We start from the raw sequence: 21,529 nt of genomic DNA, 5'->3' as shown, positions 1-21,529 counted from the left end.
AAGTTTGCTGCTCGCCTTGGTGTCATCCTGCACACACTGTCCCTCGTGCAGTGCTACGGATGGAGCCTTTCCAGACTGGCTGTCAGAGCCTATGATCTTCGCCAGATGCGTTAACTGTGTTAACCTTTGAAGTAAAGTGAATTTCTAATGTCAGAACAGCAGAGGCCAACGTAAGACCTTCCACCTTCCCCTACTTCTTTTGTCGTTGTAAGAAGCGCTTTTGTCTCTTCTGTGCTTACCACAGCAGGTCTGTGTGGCTTAGCCCATGTTTGCCTCATTGCGTCAGTCCACACAGTTCACTTGTAAGGAATTTCATCCACGCCTTAAAGAAATTGAGGAAGATGAGGTTGGGAAGGCTCTGGGACACAGGTTCTGCCTCAGTGGTCACAGGCAGCAGTGCTGAAAAGCAAGAAAACCAGAGGGAAAAGTCAGCTGCTCTGGAGGAGCTTACCTTGTGAAATATGCTTCTAAGAGCTGTGACCAAGTGCCTCCCTCCTTTGCACCATCACCCTGCAGGGTAAAGGTGCTGGGGTGCCATTCCCCAGACCAACCCTGAAGCCAGAGGGACTGCTGACAGGATGCCCAACCCTTGGCGTCCCTCTCTGCATTCCCTGCTGTCAGGTGGTATTTATTATCCTGCAGCCTCATAGTGAACCAGGACAGTCAAACCCAGGGAGGATTCCCCCTCTTTTTTTGATGCAGCTTGAGCCGGATATAGGTCTGCTCCATGAACAAGGTGTTTGTGTGCCCGAGGCAGCGAAACTGTGCTTCGTGAGGAATAGCAGGTCATGTCCAGGAGCCAGGGGCATGGTTGCAGGCCACGACTCTTTGGTGCAGCATAGGTGACCCTTTGACAGGACGGGAAGCAGCAGGGCAGTGGCAAGGTGGAACTCCCCAGAGGGGATACCCCTGTGGAATGCTGCTGCTGGCAGAGCATCCCCCCCTGTCAGCCACCTCCTTTGGACAACTGGCAGAACCCCTTGTCCATAACGCCACAGATCGCAGGCTGGTTACCTTTGAATTTCCTCCCGTCTGTGCCATCTAGTGCCCAGTACAAGAACTGGGACTGACCCAGCGTCTCACCCACAGGGGAACAGCCCGGCTGCTCTGGAGAAGAGGCTCTCTTCTCCCTGGGCCAGCACCAAGCCCTGGGCCGGGCAGGGCTGTGCTAGGAGAACCCCTGAGATGCTGCACCGCCTGCGTGGAAAATCCCACTTAGCTCCAGGTAGGATCACAGTGTGCAGGTGTGTCTGTGGGGTGGATGGAGGGGGGAGAGTGACAGCTCAGCGGCTGGAGGTGAGGTGAGGCTGGGTGATTTTACACTGCCAGAGGCTCCAGACAGGGAGAGGAAGGCTCGAAGCTCTCAGGAATCCTGCCTTTGCTTTTCAGGCATTGCATTCTTATAGCATACTCTGACGCTGCACATGTGTTGTAAGGGACAAAAATACTGGCCTCTGGCTGGAATTCTCGTATTTGGATAGATTTCAATGCTATTCCAAGGGGAGCTACAGTTAGCTTTGCTTAAGTGAATGTCCTAGACCATAAGACACTTTTTTTTTTTCCAATTTAGCTATAGGTTGTTGGGCATAATCTTTGTTACGCCATTTCTTAGGTAAGTTCCTTGTACTAAGTTATATTTTTTTCAAAAAGCTTCTATAGATGTAGCTTGATTTGCCAGCTTTGATTCTTAACTCTGCCTCTGTCCTCTTTATCCTTTTCAAAGGAATACGTTTCCTCTTTACAGACCCGGTTTCATTTATAAGCTCTAAATAAGAGGCAATGAATCAGGAGCTAACAAATTCCTGCTTCCTTCTTGCTGCATATTTTTCCCGTATCTGTATAAGAGATTTAATGGTGGTGAAAAGAGCTGCTAATTCAAACCCATCAGTATATATCTATCTTTTGTATTGGTTTATCACAGCCAGGGATTACATATTTCTCTTATTGAATTTCATCTGTTCTTGTTTGCCCTATTTCACGGATGTTTTAAAGTTTTCCACAGGCTCTTTGAAGTTTTCCTGATGTCCTTTGCTAGCTCCATATGTTGTCTTCTGCTGATAACACTGAACCTGCTGCCTCTAGCATCTATAGGGCACCCAACTCAGATTTTTCTACATGAGTTTTTGATCATTCCTTCTTCACTTGTAACTTGCATTGGATTAAAAATTATTATCTGATATCTGCTTCCCAGAACTTCTTATTAGGGACTTCAGGGAGTTAGGAATAAAAACATTCAAGGACCTCAAGGTCACATCTAGGAATCTGTGACTTCTGCTCCTCTTTGTTTGTGAATTGTATCTGCTGGCTTGCTCTCCATAAAGCTCTGCAGGTTTGCCTCTCCAGGATATATTGCACAGGCATGTCATGCTGTTTCTGAAATGTAACTTTTCCTACTATTTTTTTCTTGGTACTTTAGTAAGCCTGATTGCTTAGGAAGTCTCAGTAGTCTTTTCAAATGTGAAAGAGCAGAATTAGCATCTGATAGGTAACTGGCTGTAGTGGTAGCTTGGTGTTCTTGGAGCTGGCATGCTCAGAGCTCTCCTGGGGCTGCTATTGATCTTGGCATGTTACTGCTTTTGAAGGGACCAATCTTTGAAACCAGGGCTCCAGGAAGTCATTTAAGGGTGTGTTTGCATCCTGCTGAGCTCTGAAACTGTGAGGATTTCAGTGGGAAGGAAACTCATCTTGAAACAGATGCATATTTATCTGCTTTCCCTAATTAGCGCTCCATCTTCCTGGATGTGGTATTCTCCAGAGCATCCCCTCAGCAATGGGAGGCTAGTGCTGGTGTCAACCCCCCACCTGCCTGAAGCTTAACTGGTCCCAGCTGTGCTCTGCTCTACTTCTGGGGTGCCTGAGCTCAGTGCAGGTGTTTTGCTGTGCTGCTCACACAGCTGTTTGCACACCTGCAGTTGTTCTGCTCCTGAGACAGAGCGGTGCAGAGGCAGAGTTGGTTCTCCAGCAAGATGTTGGCTTCTCACAGGTCTGTAAGCTTCTTTATTGCTGTCTCTCAGGTAGTATATTTGGGACTCATAGTCTCTAGGGCTTCACATCTTCCCCTATGTAATAACTCCCAAGTGTGTTGGTGTGCTATTGTCTACACTGGCTTTAAAGTGTTTGTGTGACACGGGTGGCAGCAAGAGTCCTTTTTGTGCTTTGTCCCCAGAGCCCCTTAATTAAGAGTGAAGCCCAAAATCTCTGTTTTACATGCGAGGAAACGGAGGCTCAGACAGGCAATGTGATTTATTGCAATCATTTAGCATCAGAAACAAGAGTAAATACCTTCCCCATTTCTCAGTGCCGTAACCCAGAGGCTGTGTGTTTTCCTCTACCCAGGCCCTGTTTGTGCAGCAGAGTCAATACAGCTGTACCTTGGGGAGGTTTGATGCAGGGGACTTGTTTTCTGGTGCTAAGGAGGTGCTTGGCCTTACATGCATCACCTTCAATCGTGGCACGGCAGCGGCTGTGCCGGGGTATTGGGGAGGGGGTGGTCAAGGTCTGGCCAGGGCTGAGCTCACTGTGGCGGCTGAGCCTGGCTTTGGCCAGCCCATCTGGTTTGGTTAGAGCGGTGCAGGGAAGGGTTGTGTGACAGCTGAGCTCCTGGCTCCCCAAATGTGCGTCTCAACTTTAATTACAGTGGCACTGCTGCCTGCATATAATTAGCAGTTAAGAAATTCTGAGTGTCATGTTAATAAGCTGAGAGTAATGCAATTTGTCTTTTCTATAAGAGATGCTTTGCAAACAAAAAAACATAATTAAAAGCACACACACAGGGCAAACAGCAACTGTGCAGTGGGTGCGTTACTGCTCTATGTGCAGCACGATTAGCATGTGGCCTGACCTGGCACACGGGTCCCCCTTTGGGGCAATCTTCATGATATGTTTCCTGGGGGACCAACATGTAAAAACTGCAGGATTTGGCTCAATTGTAGGTTTTACAAAAGGCTCTTCCCATTCTTCTCAGCTCCCCTTTGATATAATGTTGTTCCTTGATAAGGATGAGTCTCTTGGGTGTCATCCTCATTGCTTTTCATTCCTGTGGCCATTGTGTTTCTGCGCTCTTCCCCATGAGCCCAAATTAGCTTGAGTCTGGTGGGATCTGTGTGGCAGAAGCCAGCAAGGCGGCCAGAGTGGCATGGGGGCAGGCAGGAAGCCCTTTCAAGAGCAGCCAGCATTTCTGGGACCCTCAGATCTGAACAGCCAGGCTGAGCCCTCGACTCTGCCTCTCTCCCCTGCTTCTTCCTGCTGTCTTAAAAAAAGCAATGTCTCTTTTATCTAGTCTCCTGTCTCTTCACAGACTTGCCCTGCCCAAGTTCTAAGTTGATTTCTGGCCATGGGACCTCTCATGAGGGAGCAGCCCCATTGAGTCCCCAAGGTCTGTTTACCCCAAATCCCCATTACACACCAGAGCTGACCTCACCAGCAAATTGTCCCTTTTCCCCAGTGCTGCAAGGCACCTGTGCAAGGAGGGCAGCAGAGGCACAATGGCTATCAGAAAACGATTGTATTGTCTCCCCATGCATCAGGGGGCTGGAGTCAGGGATGTATGCCTGACATCTGGGGAAAGGAGGAGGGTGGGAATACGGCCACAGCCTGTGGGAAGCCCTTTTGCTTCTGTCTGCAGGGGAAGGTGAGGGACTTGCCTTGGAGAGGCTGCTTGTCCTCCTGCAAATGTCCATTTGTGCCCGATGGCTGCAGCTCTTGTAGTGTGGGGGATGCCTATGTTTGTACTGCCCCTCCTCTCAACCTGTGGGAGACACCCTGGTCTTTGAGAGTGCAGAGCCAGAGAGGTGCCAGCAATTTCCCACCTGTCGCCATTTTTCCCTGCCTGGGAGTAGTGGTCAGGGATCTCTGATTGATAAGGGGGGCTTAAAAGCATCTTGCTCACTCATATACTTTTATGCTGTGCAGGTGTGACTATCCTGCTGCCTACTCTGCCAGCTAATTACAGCCCTGGTGTACTGGGAAAACAAACAAAGCCTTCCCCAGATATGTTGAAACGTGGTAAAGGGATCTGTGACTCCCACTGGCAGTGGAAATGGCAGCAGCTGTGGGCTCAGCTGATGGGAAAACATCCAGCATCTGCCCCATCCCAACACGAAGAGGCTGTGGAGCAAACACAGAGCAGCCCATCCGTGTGGGATGGAGGGGGAGAGCTGGTGGGACCAGTGATGGAGCCAGGCTCGCGTTCAGGTTTGGTTGCTGTGCAGTGTTGCGTGTCCAGCCTCTGTGGCACATGTGCTCCTTTCAAAGCCATGGCCAGTGGGTCTTCCCAGGACTTGTGCTGGTACAGCCTCTGCCTCCAGCCCAGCCAGCCTGTTCACAATTTCCAAGACAGGATGCAAGTGCTTTGAGGCAGAGGTTTGTGATTCTGGCATCTCAAAAGCAATGACCATCTCTGGTGCTCTTTGCAGCACCAAAATGAACAAGCCTACAAAAGATAAACCAGACAGGGACTCTTTTCTCCCATCTAGGGCTTTAGGACCTCTATTTGAGATGTGAGTTTTGTTCTCCTCATAGCAGGTTTCCTCTTTCAGCACAGGAGGCCTCTTGGTGTTTGAGCACTTACTGCGCTGCAGTCCTGTGTTATAACACAGGAGATGCATCGAGCATCAAACGTGCCAGGTTTCTGCATTCAGATGCAGAGCCCATTGGGACAGGCTCCTGTCTCTGTGGTCTTCTTTTGTATGAACGTTGTGACCATCAGCCTGGGAACACACAGAATCATCCAGTGATTTCTGTGTATACCCTTTGGCTGGTGGAAGATGAACATACTTGACTGCTTTGTTGAAGTACGGGCTGTGACAGGAGCCTGCCCCGTTCTACAAAAGTGTCCATCCCCCATAAGGGCTATGGCTCAAGGATATTTTCACAAAAATTATATCTGTACTGTGCATTTTCCTCTTAAGGTCAAAACTGTTGGGTTGCAAATGGCCATGCAGAGATGAACTGAATTTCCCAAGTCTTAACTGGACTAACTGTGAGCCTGAAGGGCTAGGGGAGTACTCAGAGCTGCAGGCAGTGTCATCTTTAGAAAGGATAATCCATTTATTTCCCAAGGCTGGCATTCTGGGGAACAAACAGTCAGTGTAAGGTGCTGAGAGCCATTGGAATAAAACAGATGTAAGTCCAGATCCTCACTTACAGCATGAGCTGTCTGGCACAGTATGCGACCTTCCTGTGTAGTGTTATATGAATTATCTGGACTGCTGCTGAGCACCCTCCTCACCTGCCCACAGTAGGGAGAATGGTCTTGGTGTAAATCAGAATTCCTCAGCCCATGGAACTCTTGCTTCTGGGTGTTCATCCCAGAGATGGGTTTGCCCTCTGGAGACTGGTGGTGGTATAGCCAGAAAGTACATAGCCTCTGCACACTCCATGCAAATTAGCACTTTATCTGAAGCCTTCTCAGGGACTCCATGAAAATTCTTTCCACGCAGCACCTGAACAGCCATCAGGGGCTCTTTGCTCCTGCAGCACAGCAGGTCTGGGGCTGGCTGCACCACTCCTTGCCCCTGCTGCTTTGCCTCAGCCCTCTCTGAGAGGTTGCAAACCCAAAGCTGCTAAGTGGTCTGATCAAAATCTTGCCATACTAAGGCAACCCTGGACTGATTCTGCCTTACCAAGATGCGCTGAATTTTACGCTAAGAGGTTTCATTTGTTGCTCTGAGACCAGTAGAGCTGATCCTGCAGCAGAAACTGCTGAGAAAGGGACAAGAAGTCATGAGGCTTCCTGAGAAGTGTGGCTCTCCCAAGGTGAAGTTTGGCTGGGCTGCACACACGGATCTCCATGGGACTGAGCCTTGGGTAACTTCTGAACTTCACATCTGAGTCTCACTGATTTTTAGGCAGAATGGATAAAAGATTCATGGAGTTCTGCATAGTGAACCTTGGCTCCTCCTGGGAAAAGTCCTTGTTTCCTCTGTTTTTAGGTCCCTCTTGCTTTGGTTGGACTTTAACAGCAATTAGTTACCCAACAACTTTGTATAGCAATCCGCAAGTTTTCTATTAAATGGCAAACACTTTGAATCTCACGACTCTGCTACTGCAATCTAGTCTGCTGTCATTTTTCACTAGGAGACAGAGCTATCTTCATGATTTATTAATTTCCTGTTTACAGTGGGGCAGAAACATGAGAAACAGCAAAAACAACAGCCCACGGAGATCCAGGCACTGTGCATTAGATCACTGTCAGTCTCTGCACTTGTCACTTTCAACCGTGTCTGGATTTACTGCATATACAGGACACATGACAGGGAAGAGAGGTGATATCTAGCAACACACTTAAAGGAATCTGGGGGGAGGGTTTCTTATTCCAGCCCAGGCACTGAGGCCAGGTCAAGATTATCTCTGTTGCCATAGTTCTAAAGTGTGGATATTAATGCTTTTCTCATGTTGGCCTGTAAGACTCCCTGGCCCTGATAGTAGCTTAAAAATGCTGTTAAGTAGGAAAAATTTTTGCTGTGATGATGATAAGAATTCAGCAATCTGGACAGGTTATGGAGTTTGGGGATCTTCCTGTAGGTGCGGCGAGTATGAAGGATGTTATTTGGTAGGCAGTTTTACCCAGTCTCTCCTGGGTCTCTCCCTCTCTTACCATGAGTATCAGTGGAGTAATGGGGGAAAGGACCAACTATAACTCTGCTCTTCCCCTTTGTACTTACAATGTGATCAGAGCTTGCCCTGCCGCTGACCTAGTATGTTTAGGCTGTCTCCAAACTAGCCTGTAAAAGACATTGTGCACCTTGAGCAAATGGGAAGCTTTCTCTGGGATGATTGGTATCTGCTGCAGTTGTGGTCATCCTGAAAAATGCTTGCCAGAGGTGCAGATTTCTTCTTTGGATAAGGATATCCAAACAATACAATGTTAATTGTTTCTGGTTTGATCCCATCAGCTGCAAAAGCCAGGCCCCCTCCAAAACAACAGAACAAGAGGGAATAGTTTACTGAGATCATGCTTATGTAATTTGCAGGGGAGTACAAATATAGTGAGCAAATCTTAGACATGTAAGAGAAAACTAGTTTGTCCTAGATATGAAAAAAAAAATCTCTTATGCAGCCTTCCTAGGAGTTAGAAGAAGGGCATCTACATCAGATGTGTGTCTGATTTTGAGTCCCTTGACACTACCAAAGCAGGCCTGTTCCTTCAGGTAAATGAGATCTGGACAGTGATTTGGTGTACAGGAACGCTCCTTACAGTGTTTTAAACAGCTCCCTTTCTCGGGCTGGACAAGCGTTACATGAAGAGGACAGGGGAGGTCTCTCGCTGAAAAATAACCCGTGAAGTGGAAAAAGTAACTCCAGTTCAATAAGCATTATGTAAGCAGCTCTGCTTGCAAGACTCATTTCCACATCTCCCCCACCCAAAGCCAAGAGCTATCCATAGAGGTTCCTCTTGGTGTGGGATTTAGATTCTGGGAACTGGTTGCATTTATTTGGCTGCTGTTGTGTAATCCCGCAGATCTTCGTGCCATTGCTGGTAGGTGACAGTAACTCTATGAATTCCGCTTTGTGAAAGGCTGAGCTGGCTCCTGCCTTTTCCAGTTGCTGTGGCTGAGAAGACACGCACATCTTTCGTCAGACTTGGCATCTCCTTCATACAGCTATTCCAGAGATAATCAATAATTTATAAGCTCTGAATCAGTCAAACCTTGTCCTAATATGTGACACGGCTTTTCATTGCCAAACAAACCCTTCAGTGAAAGATCAACAAAGCTGTAATGAAGGAAGTTGAAAATCAGTTATTTTCCTTTTGGAGAGCAATGGTGCATCCTTGAGAGATTTCCTCTCCATTCACAGGCCACAAGACTTCCTCTGATGGAGAAGGACAGGATGTGCCTCTCAAGAGCTTCCCAGGTCAGTGTCCAGGACACCACCTTTTACAGGATACACGTTCCTTCTCCTCCACAGAGCTCCCAGCCCCTATGGCCATGGAGCTGGGCAGTGCTCCAGCATCAGCTAAGTTAGAAGAATGCAGGAATAGGTTTTTCCTTACCGGGGTGGGTATGGGGGCAACAGTGCTCTAACGCAGAGGGTGTCCTTGCTGTCACGGCTTGTGCCACAGGTAAAACCAGCAACCAGCAGCGTATTGTTCAATGCATGAAGAAAAGAGAAGAAACAACTTTGCCAGTAGAGATTCACTCCTGGGACTACCCAACATCAAAGTATTGTCTCCGTTCAAGTTTGATCATTCCTCTCTCTCCAACCTCTGTGCTGTTCCCTTTAGCGTGAGAAAGTACAGTGCGGAAAGTCTCTGACCACTCTGTTCTCAGCTTGCCCTGTGAGCCAGTAATTCTTCAGGGACGGGAAGGGGGAAGGGTGCTATGCCTTTACTGCTCAAGGATACAGCTTCATTACATCACCCTGCCTTTCTGACCACTCCCATATATAAGGTCTTGCTGCCACTCAGCTCTGTGTGACCAATCTGGCTTTTGAAATCCCTGTTTTTGGGAACCTTTGAGGAACAAGGGGCAAGAGAGCAAGGCAGAAGCACCTTCTTTTGATGTCACTAGCAGAAGTTGAACTGCACCCACGAAGAACAGAGATTCTAAAGTAGTGAGTAAACAGTGTGATTTTATCTATCATCTTATTTGTATCTTCTCTTATTTGGGTTGGATTGGGCTGTGAAATAGAGGAGTTGTTTCTTTCCCCTTTACTACATACCTTTCCAGCTCTTTAATCATACTCTATACCTTTGTTTCACAAGCCTTCAGGCTCAGGATTGAAGAGCAAGTGTTTCTCTTTCATAGAGATTGCCAAGTCTTGATCTCCTGTTTTGTCTTTGGATTCTCTTAACAAAGGCCAGGTCACAGGCAGCAGCATCTCTACCCAGGTAGTCTGAACAGCTGCCAATTCACCCCTTAGGAGAGCTACTTATCTGGTTTGATAGGGTCAGCAGTACATGAACTGATGGTTTCAAGAGGAGTTGGGTTTTCTGACAGGGGCTGAGATCAGAGAAAGGAGTTGGGGATCTAGTGACCTGGGATCTCAGTCTGGTCACTGGGCAAGTTATTTCATCTCTGTATGGCCCATCCTACCCTTGAAGGTACTCTATCTACCGCCCAACTTGATGTTGGTCTTCATTCCTTATTGAGTTGAAAATGTCTGTGGAAAGGTTGGTATCCAGGGTCATAAGACCAAGTCACAATTTGACCCTGGTTTTGGATGTAGCGTGACAGGGCCTGCTTATAAGAGAAGTGCTGCTTTAGCAATCTGACAGAGGAAATATTCTCAAAACTACCAGAGACATCAGAGCTATACAGACACTGGAAGGCAGATTTCATGGTGTCCTAAAGATGAGAAATTCTTACTTAATTCTAAGTCCTTCTGGCAAGTGGTCTTTTTCAGAGAAAGCTAGGTCTAAGGAGTCAGCTGAAATCCATAGGTCTTGCATACCTCTGCTTTCCACATCGTTCTGTGCTTGTAAGTGGTAACGTGGAAAACGCAGGCTCTGTTGGGAGGGCAGTTCAAGCACTGGCAGGTTTCTTAGGTGGCAGCAAGGGGGAAGGGCAGGAGGCAGGTGCAGAGCCAGGAGAGCTGCAGGGACAATGGGATGATGCTGGGGGTGTTCTGCAGGAGCAGAGTGGAAGGGCGATGATGTGGGAGTGAACAGAGCTCCTGATGCAGAGCAGGGGGAGCGCTCAGCAGAGCACATCAGGGGATTAGTTGCGTATGGGGAAACTGGCCTGTGAAGCAGAAAGAAATGTCCTGAAATAAACCAAGCAGGCCATGTTTAGTTTTTTGTAAATAAATTTCTGTTGCAAGAAACAATCAAGAGCAACTGCATTTGTGTGAGAAGGAACAGCTTCTGTCAAGGAAAATTAATATTTGGACACATGAAGAACCAGAACAACACCTAGGAGACCGTGTGCTCGTTACCAGAACAAAAAGAATGGCCGTCTCCTATGTGTGCTTGGAAAACAAAGACCTGCTTCTGCCCTTGGCTGTTTCTCATGCTGTGGTATATCCACCTCATGCTGATTGCTCAAGATGAATCCAACAGCTCTGGTTACCTGTCTAGTGGAAGCCGTACAACATCCCCCACTAAAAATCCACTCTGTCCCTGTACAGCTGTTCTGTTTGAGCTGAAGCTCACATCAAAGGTGGGCTCTTGGGACCAGGGCTCCTCTCTCAGTTTCCACAGCACAAGGTCCCAGACCTGGGATGCATTTCCCGATTCAGCTGTCCACAATAAGCAGGAGTCAGACCGTGACTGCTCCAGGATTGGCAAAGTTATTCAAACCTGCTCTGTGGCAATTAAGACACTCATGTATTAGCAGAGTCTTGATTTAGCAAAAGGAAGTGAATTTAAGCAGGTAGCTGCAAATCTTTTCAGTTGGAAACTGAGCTCTTTTCCAGTTTCTGCTGAAGTTTGTGGAAACCTCTTCAGTTAATGTATTATTTTGGAATCTAGGTTTTTGTTGTTTTCTTTTCCTCCTGTCCAGATGCTCTACAGCCTATAAAATAGATGGTTAACTGCTATGGCAATAAAGTTAAATAAATCCTTCTGCAAAGGACCAAGAAAGTCCAAACTTTATCTGTGGTCTGAGAGCTTCGGTGGGCATGTGAAGTAAAGGTCCGACTGCAGCAATCGGGCTAAACTGGAGAAGCCTCTAGTCTTGTGGATGGGCTTAATTTCTTCCCCCTTTGGTTTCCTCCTTTCCTATTCTTTAGTCTTTTTTTGTCCTCCTCTCTGCCTCCTTCCTTTATTTTTTCTCTGTTTTTCCCTTCCACCAGTTTAGGTTTTCTTCTTCCCCTGTCTCTTCCTTCAGTAGCGCTCTGCCCTCTTCTATTCCAGGACGGCGAGGCTGAGGGGAAGCTATATGGGGCTGTGCTGCTGAGCTGATTGCTGTGTGGAAAGGCAGGTCTGTTCACTGCAAGAATACAGTCCCATTGGGGGCCTGGCAGAAAGGCTTTGCAAAGATGAAAGGGCTTCATAAAGCTGAAAAATAAAGGGTACAAATTGGTGTAGTCTTTGGAAACTGTGAAGCTCGATATAAAATTTATGAGTAAAGACTGAGTCTAAATAGCAGAACGATAACAAATTGAGGAGAAGTGATAAGACAGACCTTGATCAGTTACCCTTTTCTAGAAGGAAGGAGCAGGAGGTTTGCATTTATTGTCAGATAGGACTTGAAATGAGTTAAGGTTTAATGAATTGGTCCTTGTTACTGTCATTGTGCTTACTTTGGCATATGGAGTTATTCTAGAAAGTCATTTGAACAGAAAATAGGAAATAAGGGTTAACATCCCTTACTACCAAAATCAAGAAAATACCCTTACAAAATACAGTATCACTAGTAAGCTGTTATTTCTTTCATGCATACATTCTCTTTATCTGACAGAACAAGATGACACAAGATGCAGAAATATTCTTTCAAGGAAAGCTCAGAAAACAGCTTTTTGTGCTAACCCTTTTTATAACCTAAGCTATATAACCTGAATACCAGTACACCTCTCATAATCCATTTGAGTATCTTATACCACTAATAATCTTCTCCTTTAGATTTATGTATCTTCTACGCATGGAATATCCTTAGGATGATAATCACTTTGCCAGAATAAAAATCCTTTGGGGTGAAAACAATTTTATTAATATGCCAGCAACGTGAATCCTTGATGTCAGAAAAGTACAACCTTAAAAGGCTTTACCAAAACTTTCCCCCTTTAAACACATCCCGGTGGTCTTTGTCAAAGGTAAATTGCTGTTTCTTCTGCATAGTAATCAACAACACCTCCTTTGGCCAAGGAGCCTCATCAGCTGTCACACCAAAACACTGTCCCAGTAATTCAGCCTCTTGTGAGGGCAGAAGAATGTAACCAGAACTGGGCCACGTGGTTGGCAAGAAAGGATTAATAAACCTCCCCGTTTACCAGTAGCTTTCGTTTTCCTTACCTTTGCCCCAGAAAGGAGCATGCACCTATGGATTATACGGGAAACCAGACTTTATAAAATGAGAAGATGTGGATTAGTGGGTTCCTCCTCTTTGAGTAGGTACATCATAGTGCAAGCAGCTCTCACTGGACCATAAGAGGTGCTTTGGCTGTGGACAAACATCTGCTTATTTAGTTTCAGCTGTGAAAAGTCAACAGTTGTGTCCCTACTCTTGGTCAATTTGACCTGTTACATACCAGGCAACTTTTTGAGCTCCTAAAATACCTTTTCTCTTAAGGTTATCCCCTGGTGACTTGTTTTCCAGGGCTTTTGTAGCAGTGATCTCTTTTTCTTGCATGAGTGTTTCTCATGTAGTGTTTAGCTTAGATTAGGACTGCCTGCTACCCATGCAGCTGGTTCTTAACTTCCACGGGTTGCCCTAATCGTGGAACACTGGAGCAAGAACAAAACTGTTATTTAGTGGGAAGAAGCCTCACATGCTTATTAACATCTCTGTATTACTGGGAGCTCAAGATATTATTTAATGTTTATATTCAGGTAGTACTGGATGGTAACATTGCTCTGTTAGAGGGGAAAAATGATGGGGGAAAAAAAAAGATAACCTCCAAAATGAGGGCATCTTGTAACAGCTTCTATTCTGATAACACATTAGTTTAACCATCAGGAAATGGAGACCTTGGATTGCGTGTGCTGCTGTGAAAAGGAGGAGTCTGAACAGTAGATGTGGTTGCGTGGTCTGTGTTGTTTGAGTTGTTGCTCGTGTTGCTTCCTGAAATTCCTGTGGAAAAAATCAATAGGGTGTGGCGGAAGAAACAAAAAGAAAAACGACCCAGAAGTGCCTTCAGGTTGCCTGATGCACTGCGGTAACTGCAAGTTCTGTTGGAGGAGCTGTGAAGGCCTTGCTTCATACGCTGATGGATGCAATCCTTTAGCAGAAGGAACTAACGGAGATTTCACTCCATTGCTCATGTTTCAATGTAATAGTGCATGCTAATTTTTGGCTAATGGTAAAGATGACCATGACATGAACATCACAAATGGAAAGAGGTGGCAAGCCCTGCAGGAGGTTTTTTATTCTTTTTTCGTAATGAGTTGAGATGTTGAGATTTACAAGGCAGCAATGCACCTGCATTAACCATGCATTTCTGCTTGAGGTGTGGCTTGGCTGTGTGAAACAGTAAAAACTGAATTGTAACAAGAGAAACTATTAGATTAATGCCTGGACAGAGATACTTGACAGTTCCCAAAGATTATGTACAACTGAAATGAGGTGGTTGTGCATAGTGCAACCTGTGCACAGCAAGGTGTTCTCCTATCAGAACCAGAAACACTAACTTCAGGTTTCATAACTTTCTCCAACCCTATCTTCAACTCTACTTGTGCACAAGTGGAAGAGTAACTTGCTGAGGAGTATCCAACTTGTTCCAGCTCTGTGCTGGTAAGAACATGCCACAGATGAGAGTGCATTGCCCTTGGAGCTGGACATAGGGATGTGCTTAATTTTGGTGGCTCACTGTTATAAAACTTGCCTTTCAGCAGTGGGGGTGAAAAGTAACAGCTGGATGATCACAATTTAGAGCAGAGGTTTCTTGCAGATAGCTGCCTTTGTACCCTCTGAGACAAATGTGGTGACAGGGAGATACTTTTCTGACCTAGACCTGCTTCAGGGACATAGTTTTATAGCTCTGAAATACCTTTTAATTGTAAAACCTGATACTGCTACACCTATGAACTTACTAAATTAAGAAAAGGCTTCAGTTCAGTTCAGATTGCATCTTAAATTCCCCTATAAAATATTAATCATATTCAATATCAAAGGTATGACAGGCTGGAAGTGCAGTTCAGTTTACTGGGGGCAAAGGGCAGGTATCTTTCCACACTATCTGCCCCTTCAGAGAATAGTTGTTTTGGAACAGCTCCTGTCACAATCTTTTTCTGTGGAGCATCATGGGTCTCACATCAATACATTAGATTGTATGTGTTACTCACTGAATGTGGCCTGGGCTTTGAATGTCTGCATTAGAGTGGCCAGGTATAAACAGTAGATACATCAAATCCTTCTGAGTCTTCAGAACATTTCCCGTGCCAGTACCTACTTTCCAGAAAGCTTCCATTTTTGTTCAAGATCTCTTGGACAATAGCAATATAATGAAGGGACCTGGCCTCTTGATGCAATGTCTTGAAACGGGTATTTGAAAGTCCTCTTTGAAAGATGGGTAGATGCTCAATTCTTTCCAGATATCTCAAGGCTGGAATGCTCATGTTTTATAATGCTGATTTTACCAATGTGAACGTTAAACAGAACTCCATTTTGGTGCCATTAGGGAAAGATGTAGTTTTAAGCAGAGGAATTATGGCTTGTGTTCCCCAAAGCCTTTAGCCTTGGAGCTAGGCTAAACTTTATTGCTGAGTCATTGTGATATAGATAACACCCTTCTGAAGTAATAAATATCCAGTGAGTCAAAGGTTCAAGTGAGGTAAGGTGACTGGGCAGGTTTGGAATTGAGATATTAACCACTTGGCTGATGCTGGTAGGTCAAAAGTTAGCATCTAGCAGTACTGACTGGCATCTAGGCAGCCTTTGCTTCATCCTGCATTTGCAGGACAGCCTGCTGGCTGAAAATCAGGCTTAGGACATGTGGGCTTGAGTCCTCGCTGTGCCCAAGTTTCAGGCAAGCTATGATTTGCCTGTGCTGCGTTCTGGGTGAGCAGTAGCTCTTGTGTTCAAAGTTGGGTCTGAGGTTTCTAGCAAGCCATGGGCAGCAGCAGTGGCATAAGCTTTAGCAGGCTAGTCCTTAGAGTCCAAAGACACTTCATGCAGCTCATCACCTTGAATCTGGGTTGCTACTGGGGTTTATGCTACACTGTTCAATGGCAGGTGAGCTGCAACCTTTGAGCTGCAACTGTACTTCTAGACTTGGTGCAAGCAGACATGTAGAACTGTTGCTTAAAAGCCTCAGTGAGGTTTAGTGATGGAGGGTGGGTTTCTTCATCCCTACCTTCCTGCCATCCTTCCTGCAGGAGGGTGATGCCACGGGAGCAGGGGTGGCAGAACAGATGTTGCATCTACTCTTTGCTGCTGGAGTATTGATCTGAACTAAAATCAATGACAATTTAAGGTAGCGTGTAGCTGTGATTGCTGAAGAACAGATGATATGAGAGCTGATCAGGTGCCCTTGCATTGCCTGGAGTCACTCACACTTGGCAGAGAGGTTATTCCCACCAAATGTAATCACAGCTGAATCTGTCAGGGTGTGTGAGTTTGAGCTGCAAGGTACAGACATGCTTAAAATCCAGTTTCATTTTGAACAATAAGGGTAACCGTTGGTTAGGCAAGAGGGGCAGCAGGGTACAGGACCACGTGGATATGGGAGCACTTCTACTTAAAGTGACCACATATTTTCTCAGTTATGTATTCAGAACTTAAGAGCCAGCGATGAGGTGTGAGAACACTCACATTTGCACCTCGTAGTAACTGAATCAAAGAACATAGAATGATTCTGCTGGTGATACGCAACCTTTGTGGAAGCCAAAACATGCATTTTAAAAGGTGTGGGTTCTTGACTCTTCACCCAGTCAATGATTACTTATGCATTCCTCTGGTGAATTCAAGCATAACGAGTTTCAATGGGTTAATCTCCATGAGCAGAGCAGTACAAATATCAAATAGTGTGGTATGTTCCAGAGAGTTTTCATGGGAAGATAGTGGTTACTGCTACAAGGACACATGGTCCCTGGAAAGGGGTTTGCTGCTTGAGAAAAGGATATTCAAAGGATACCAGTACATAAAGATCTGAGCAGAAGGACAGGACAGACTTGCAAAAACTCTCAAGAGGTAAGGGGGGATTAGAAATTACCTTCATTAAGCCATTTCCCTCAGCCTGGAAGTGCTGTGTGGGATTTCTTATCCAACGTAATATGGGACAATGTGACTTTTTTTAATATATCAGATGAAAGCTTGCCAAAAGAGTGTGATAGGACCTGACTAACCAGTCTGAATAAGCTCAGGTCTAATAAACAACTTCTATTTAAAGGCAGAAGAGCATCTGAAAACATATCTTTCAACAGCTGGAAGAATAGAAGTACTTTAATGAAGCATTTTGATTTTAAATTGGGTGTGAATATAACAGTGATGTTCTGAATGAGCTTATAAAACTTTATTTTAATAACTTGCATTTTTGAGATTGTTTGCCAGTTCTGGATTTCTGAGAGGTTCACAACTAGAGAAGTTGTGAAAACCATGTGAAATGGGGTATTCTGCATTTATTCCACCTTTCTGCCTTTTCTAACTGCATAGTTTATGCTGAAGTGTCTTGAATTTAAAAAAGAAAAAGTGAATTTGACACTAAAATTTACGCAGGAAACATTAAAGTATTTTTGGGGAAAAAAGGTTGCTTCAAGAGGAAATTATTGTCTCCCAATGAACTTGGAGTTTACAGTGGACAGAATACTACATGCCATTAGGCTTCAGAAAACCTAATGCTTGTGGAGGAGTTTTGAATCTTGATTACAGTAGCTGTATACTGAAAGCCAGCTGGAACAGCCTGCTTTATTCAGGGACTTTTTGCTTGGATCTGTTCGGTGTGTGTTATCTTTGGCTCCACATCACAGCAATGAGTAAGGACCACTGATTTCTGCGGAGGCCTTTCTCCCTAGAATTGATCTGTGTGCACATGAGCCTTCAACGCCAGGCTTAACAAAGGATGCTGAAGGCTTTTAACCTGCATCTGGGGGGAACAGCCCTTGGGAATAAGTAGCCTGTCCTGTCAAACAGTACATGCACCTGTAGCCAGACAGGTCCGACCGATCATTTCTGCATGCCCAATCCCAAAGTACAATGTCAGCACAAGTCTTATATACACTTTAGAGATGCCTCCACCTGTGTGATCAGGTGCAGGCACCTTCATTAGGTTGTCACATAATGCTGGATCAGTAACAGGATGTTTGTGTGAACAGCCCCTGCTGCTAGCAACCTGGTTCTGCTCTTTTGAGGCCTCTGTTGGCTCTGGGGACCCTGTGGTAATCTTGCAGCTCTTCACTCTATGTCCCTTTTCACTGAAAAGTCACTGACAGTTCAGTATGCACAACAGTAGAGTGTGAAAACATTTTTTCAGTTGTTTATTATTAATTATTTAAATATGGCAATGTTATTGATATGGATTAGACTTTGAGTTTTATCAGAAGAGTTTAGCCTATGTGCTGTGGCAAGATTCAAGCTGTCCAGTCCATCCTTGCATAACATGTGCTGCCTGGGGAAAGTAAGGACGGGTGTCTCAGAGCTGATGGCCAAGTATTGCTGGTGGGCTGGGGGTGGGAGTACCAGGACCTCTTAGGAGTGGGTGCGGAGGTTTGTGGCTGTTGCAAGATGGGTTTAAAGCCTGTTTGGTGAAAGTTTCAGGTGTTGTCAGTGGATACTTTCTTCACCACTTCATTCAGGAGCAAGGCAGTGCCCGGCCATACCTGGACTCCGTTGTCATCCTCTGGTATCTCACTCTTCTCTCTCCCCTGCCTTATGGCTGGCACATCTCATCTTTCTCCTCTTTCAGTTCTCCTGGTGCTTTCCGTGACCATGGCAGGTTCCTCATCTCTCCAGTGTGCTCCAGCTCTCTTGGCAGAGATGTCAGACCCTGTATTCCCAGCTGACACTAGCTAACCTGTTGGACTGGGGTTCTTTTAATGCAAAAATGATATCATGTTTAAAAAAATGTGAATGTTGTAATACATCCAAATACATCTCAATGAGTTTGTTCGCATAAGTGTAACTCTGCCACTTGATGATCTTTCCCATCTCACAAGATAAATTAAGAGAAACTATCAGCCTACATTTTAAATTCCATGGCTCAGACTGGCTGTTGGACCATTGTAGTAGTGAGTTTAACCATCAGGAAATGGAGACCTTGGATTGCGTGTTCTGCCGTGAAAAGGAGGAGTCTGAACAGTAGATGTGGTTGCGTGGTCTGTGTTGTTTGAGTTGTTGCTCGTGTTGCTTCCTGAAATTCCTGTGAAAAAACATCAATAGGGTGTGGGGGAAGAAACAAAAAGAAAAACGACCCAGAAGTGCCTTCAGGTTGCCTGATGCACTGCGGTAACTGCAAGTTCTGTTGGAGGAGCTGTGAAGGCCTTGCTTCATACGCTGATGGATGCAATCCTTTAGCATTTTAAATTCTGTGGCTAGGACTGGCTGTTGGACCATTACAGCAATGAGAAATAACCATGTTGCTTTTAATGGTTTCATAGCTCCTCTCTTCTGGAGACCTACTGCTGCTGCCAAGCAGTGCTGTGTGACTGAAGTGCTGGCCAAGCCTCCGAACAGCTGGATTTGGCAGAGGTCTGGAGGTGGAAACCAGCGTCGGCAGACAATAGCTGGGGAGCCAGCTCAGGTGGCAGCACACAGCTGCTGCTCCGCTCCCAGCAATAAATCATAGCAGGGACTCGACTTCAGAGCCGAGACTCCAAAAGTCTGTCAGTGCAAAAACTCAGCTGTTCCTGCAGCACGCCTGCCCAGGACACAGGGCAAGTGTGGCGAGGTGGGTTAGTGCGTGGGTGTCTGCAGGCTCCTGATCCGTCACCTGATTGCTGCATGGCAAACAAAGTGCCTGTTTGGCTTGGTGATTCTTTTCAGCTGAGTTTGCTCTCTGTACTATTGCAGAAGAGAAAGCTGCAATTCTTTAGCTCATATATCTGCAGCTTCCTTACCAGGATCCATCTGACATGTTGAACAGATGCAGTTTTATTAAGAAAATTCCCTTTTTGTGGCCCCACTTGGGCCCCAGAGGCCCAGCCCAGAGGGCAACGTGGTACCACAGCGCAGTGCAGGAGCAGTGCCCAGCAATGGGTGTCTCTTCTCCACTGCAGACTGTGTGCTGGTTCCTGCTCCCAGGGGTGCGTGTCTGATCCTCACCCCAGGGGCTGGCTGCAGGTCAGGAGCTGCACCTGAGGCATATGGAATGGGCTGGAGGGCCCCTTCCAAGGTCTGTGCATGCACTGGGCAGCTGGGCACTCAGTGTGGAGCTCTTATGGGTCTAGGAGATGCTCAGGAGTGTCATCTGAATCCAGAGAGGAGCTGAAAGAGGAGAGCAGAGGTACCATCTGAGGTTTCCCCTTCTCCTCTCTTGCTCTCAGAATAACTTGCCGGACAAGGCATTAAATCTTTCCAGGAGCCCAGTGGCAAGGCAAGCGGTTGTGCAGGAGAACTGCACAGCCCCAGCCAGGAGCCGATGGGTTAACACACCACCCATGGCGCTTGAGTCACCCCAGGCTTGGGGGACAGGCCAGCATAGAGCAGCCTTCAGATAAAACAAAGTACCTTCTGCCTAGCTGGGCTGCAGATAAAAGATGCCATGGCATTTCTTGTGAAGCCTGGAGGAGACTGCCAGTGCTGAAGCTGAACTCTCTCTGCCAACAAACAAAACTGTATTTAAACTCTGAGGCTGTGTGTGAGCTATTGTTTGGGACATAATGGCTTCTCTGTTTCCCTGCACAGTCATTGCTCTGCAAACATGCCACTGGTCTTTTTTAAAAGTAGTTCAGTGTAAATCAAGTTCTAGAACCTGGAAAGACATTTCATCCATTTACCTTTTACTGCCCTCAGTTGACATTTGTTTACAGAACAGCACATATAGTAGATTTACATCTTGTTTTGAGCTGCTTTACTTGGAGATGGAAGTCTTTAGCACTCAGACTAAGACTCACATATACAGGGCTTGGATAGCAAATATATATCTCCTAATTTAAGTAACAGGAGGGTGAAGTGAGGTGGAGGGGGCAGTGCTTGCTATTCTCCTCCTTCTGAGAAGAGTTTTGCTTTGGCTGGCCTGGCCTTTTTCCTCTAGTTAGCTCAGTGCTGGCATACTCACTGCTCCCTAATCCTGCTGCAAGGCAGCGAGTGCTGCTCTGACTGCTGGAGTTTGCTCTCCTTTGGGCTGTTGAAGATCCATGGAGGATGGGACTGATGAATCCACTCTTCAGCCGCAATGCCGGGGATTGGCTTGTCTCTGAGGATGGCAGATGCTTCGGTAAGGTAAAGGGCATCTTGGCTTTTACGCAAGCGCAGTGGTCGTGGTGAAAACCTAAAGCTGCACTACACAGGGAAGTTGGTACCTGAAGGCGATATGATGAATTTAGGTCTTTTTTTGCTGGAACAATCCTGTAATGGGAAAGGTCAAAGAGTAGCTATTCAAGCTGTGTTTCATGAACTGCCAGTCCCAATACGATGGCAGTGACTCTCCATCTCCCCAGTAGCTCTCGACTCATACTGGTGTATGTTTGGAATACGCTCACTGGAGAGCTCCTTGGTATCCTGGTGCTTGCTCACAGATGAACTGTAACCCTGTGCACCCCAAGAGCATCTATGTGCAGGACTGGGAAACATGGAGACATGAGCACTGGCCATCACCCTCTGAAACTGGCAGGTTGATTGGAAAGGTGCTCTGGCCAAGGGCCCTGGACAGGAGGGTGTGCTGTGCTCATCCTGCCGTGTGCCAAACAGCTTTGGCCAAGGTTGCTCGCTAGTGACTAAGATGTGTTTTGCACTGGTCATTGACAACCTTCTGGACAGACACTCCTTCATAGACAGATTATTTAAAAGCAGATTATATGAAGTTACACCTCTGAATTTTTCCTCTGTGAGGATGA

General features: G+C 46.1%; 1 protein-coding gene across 9 annotated transcripts in view; it reads left to right on the top strand.

Moving 5' to 3' along the window:
* The window catches only part of GGT1 (gamma-glutamyltransferase 1), a 57,630-nt gene that overhangs the window by 24,644 nt on the left and 11,457 nt on the right, over positions 1 to 21,529 (top strand). Inside the window, exon 1 of one of the 9 annotated variants that reach the window (XM_065033721.1) lies at positions 1,071 to 1,225. The exons of 2 other annotated variants lie outside the window; for them this stretch is intronic. Coding sequence is in view for 3 of the 7 variants with exons in the window: in XM_065033720.1 (XP_064889792.1) it covers positions 20,869 to 20,915 (47 nt within the window). In the remaining 4 variants the exon portion in view is untranslated. Of the gene's footprint in view, positions 1 to 1,070; positions 1,226 to 1,588; positions 1,613 to 8,864; positions 9,556 to 16,534; positions 16,731 to 20,041; positions 20,916 to 21,529 lie in introns of those variants that run through there. 6 more of the 9 variants (XM_065033722.1, XM_021289626.2, XM_005503884.4 and 3 more) reach the window with 6 other exon arrangements.

The sequence above is a fragment of the Columba livia genome, chromosome 17, assembly GCF_036013475.1.
Source record: "Columba livia isolate bColLiv1 breed racing homer chromosome 17, bColLiv1.pat.W.v2, whole genome shotgun sequence".
In the NCBI taxonomy this organism is placed as follows: Eukaryota; Metazoa; Chordata; class Aves; order Columbiformes; family Columbidae; genus Columba; species Columba livia.
The sequence above is the reverse complement of the archived record's forward strand: the minus strand, read 5'-3'. Positions and strand labels throughout refer to the sequence as shown.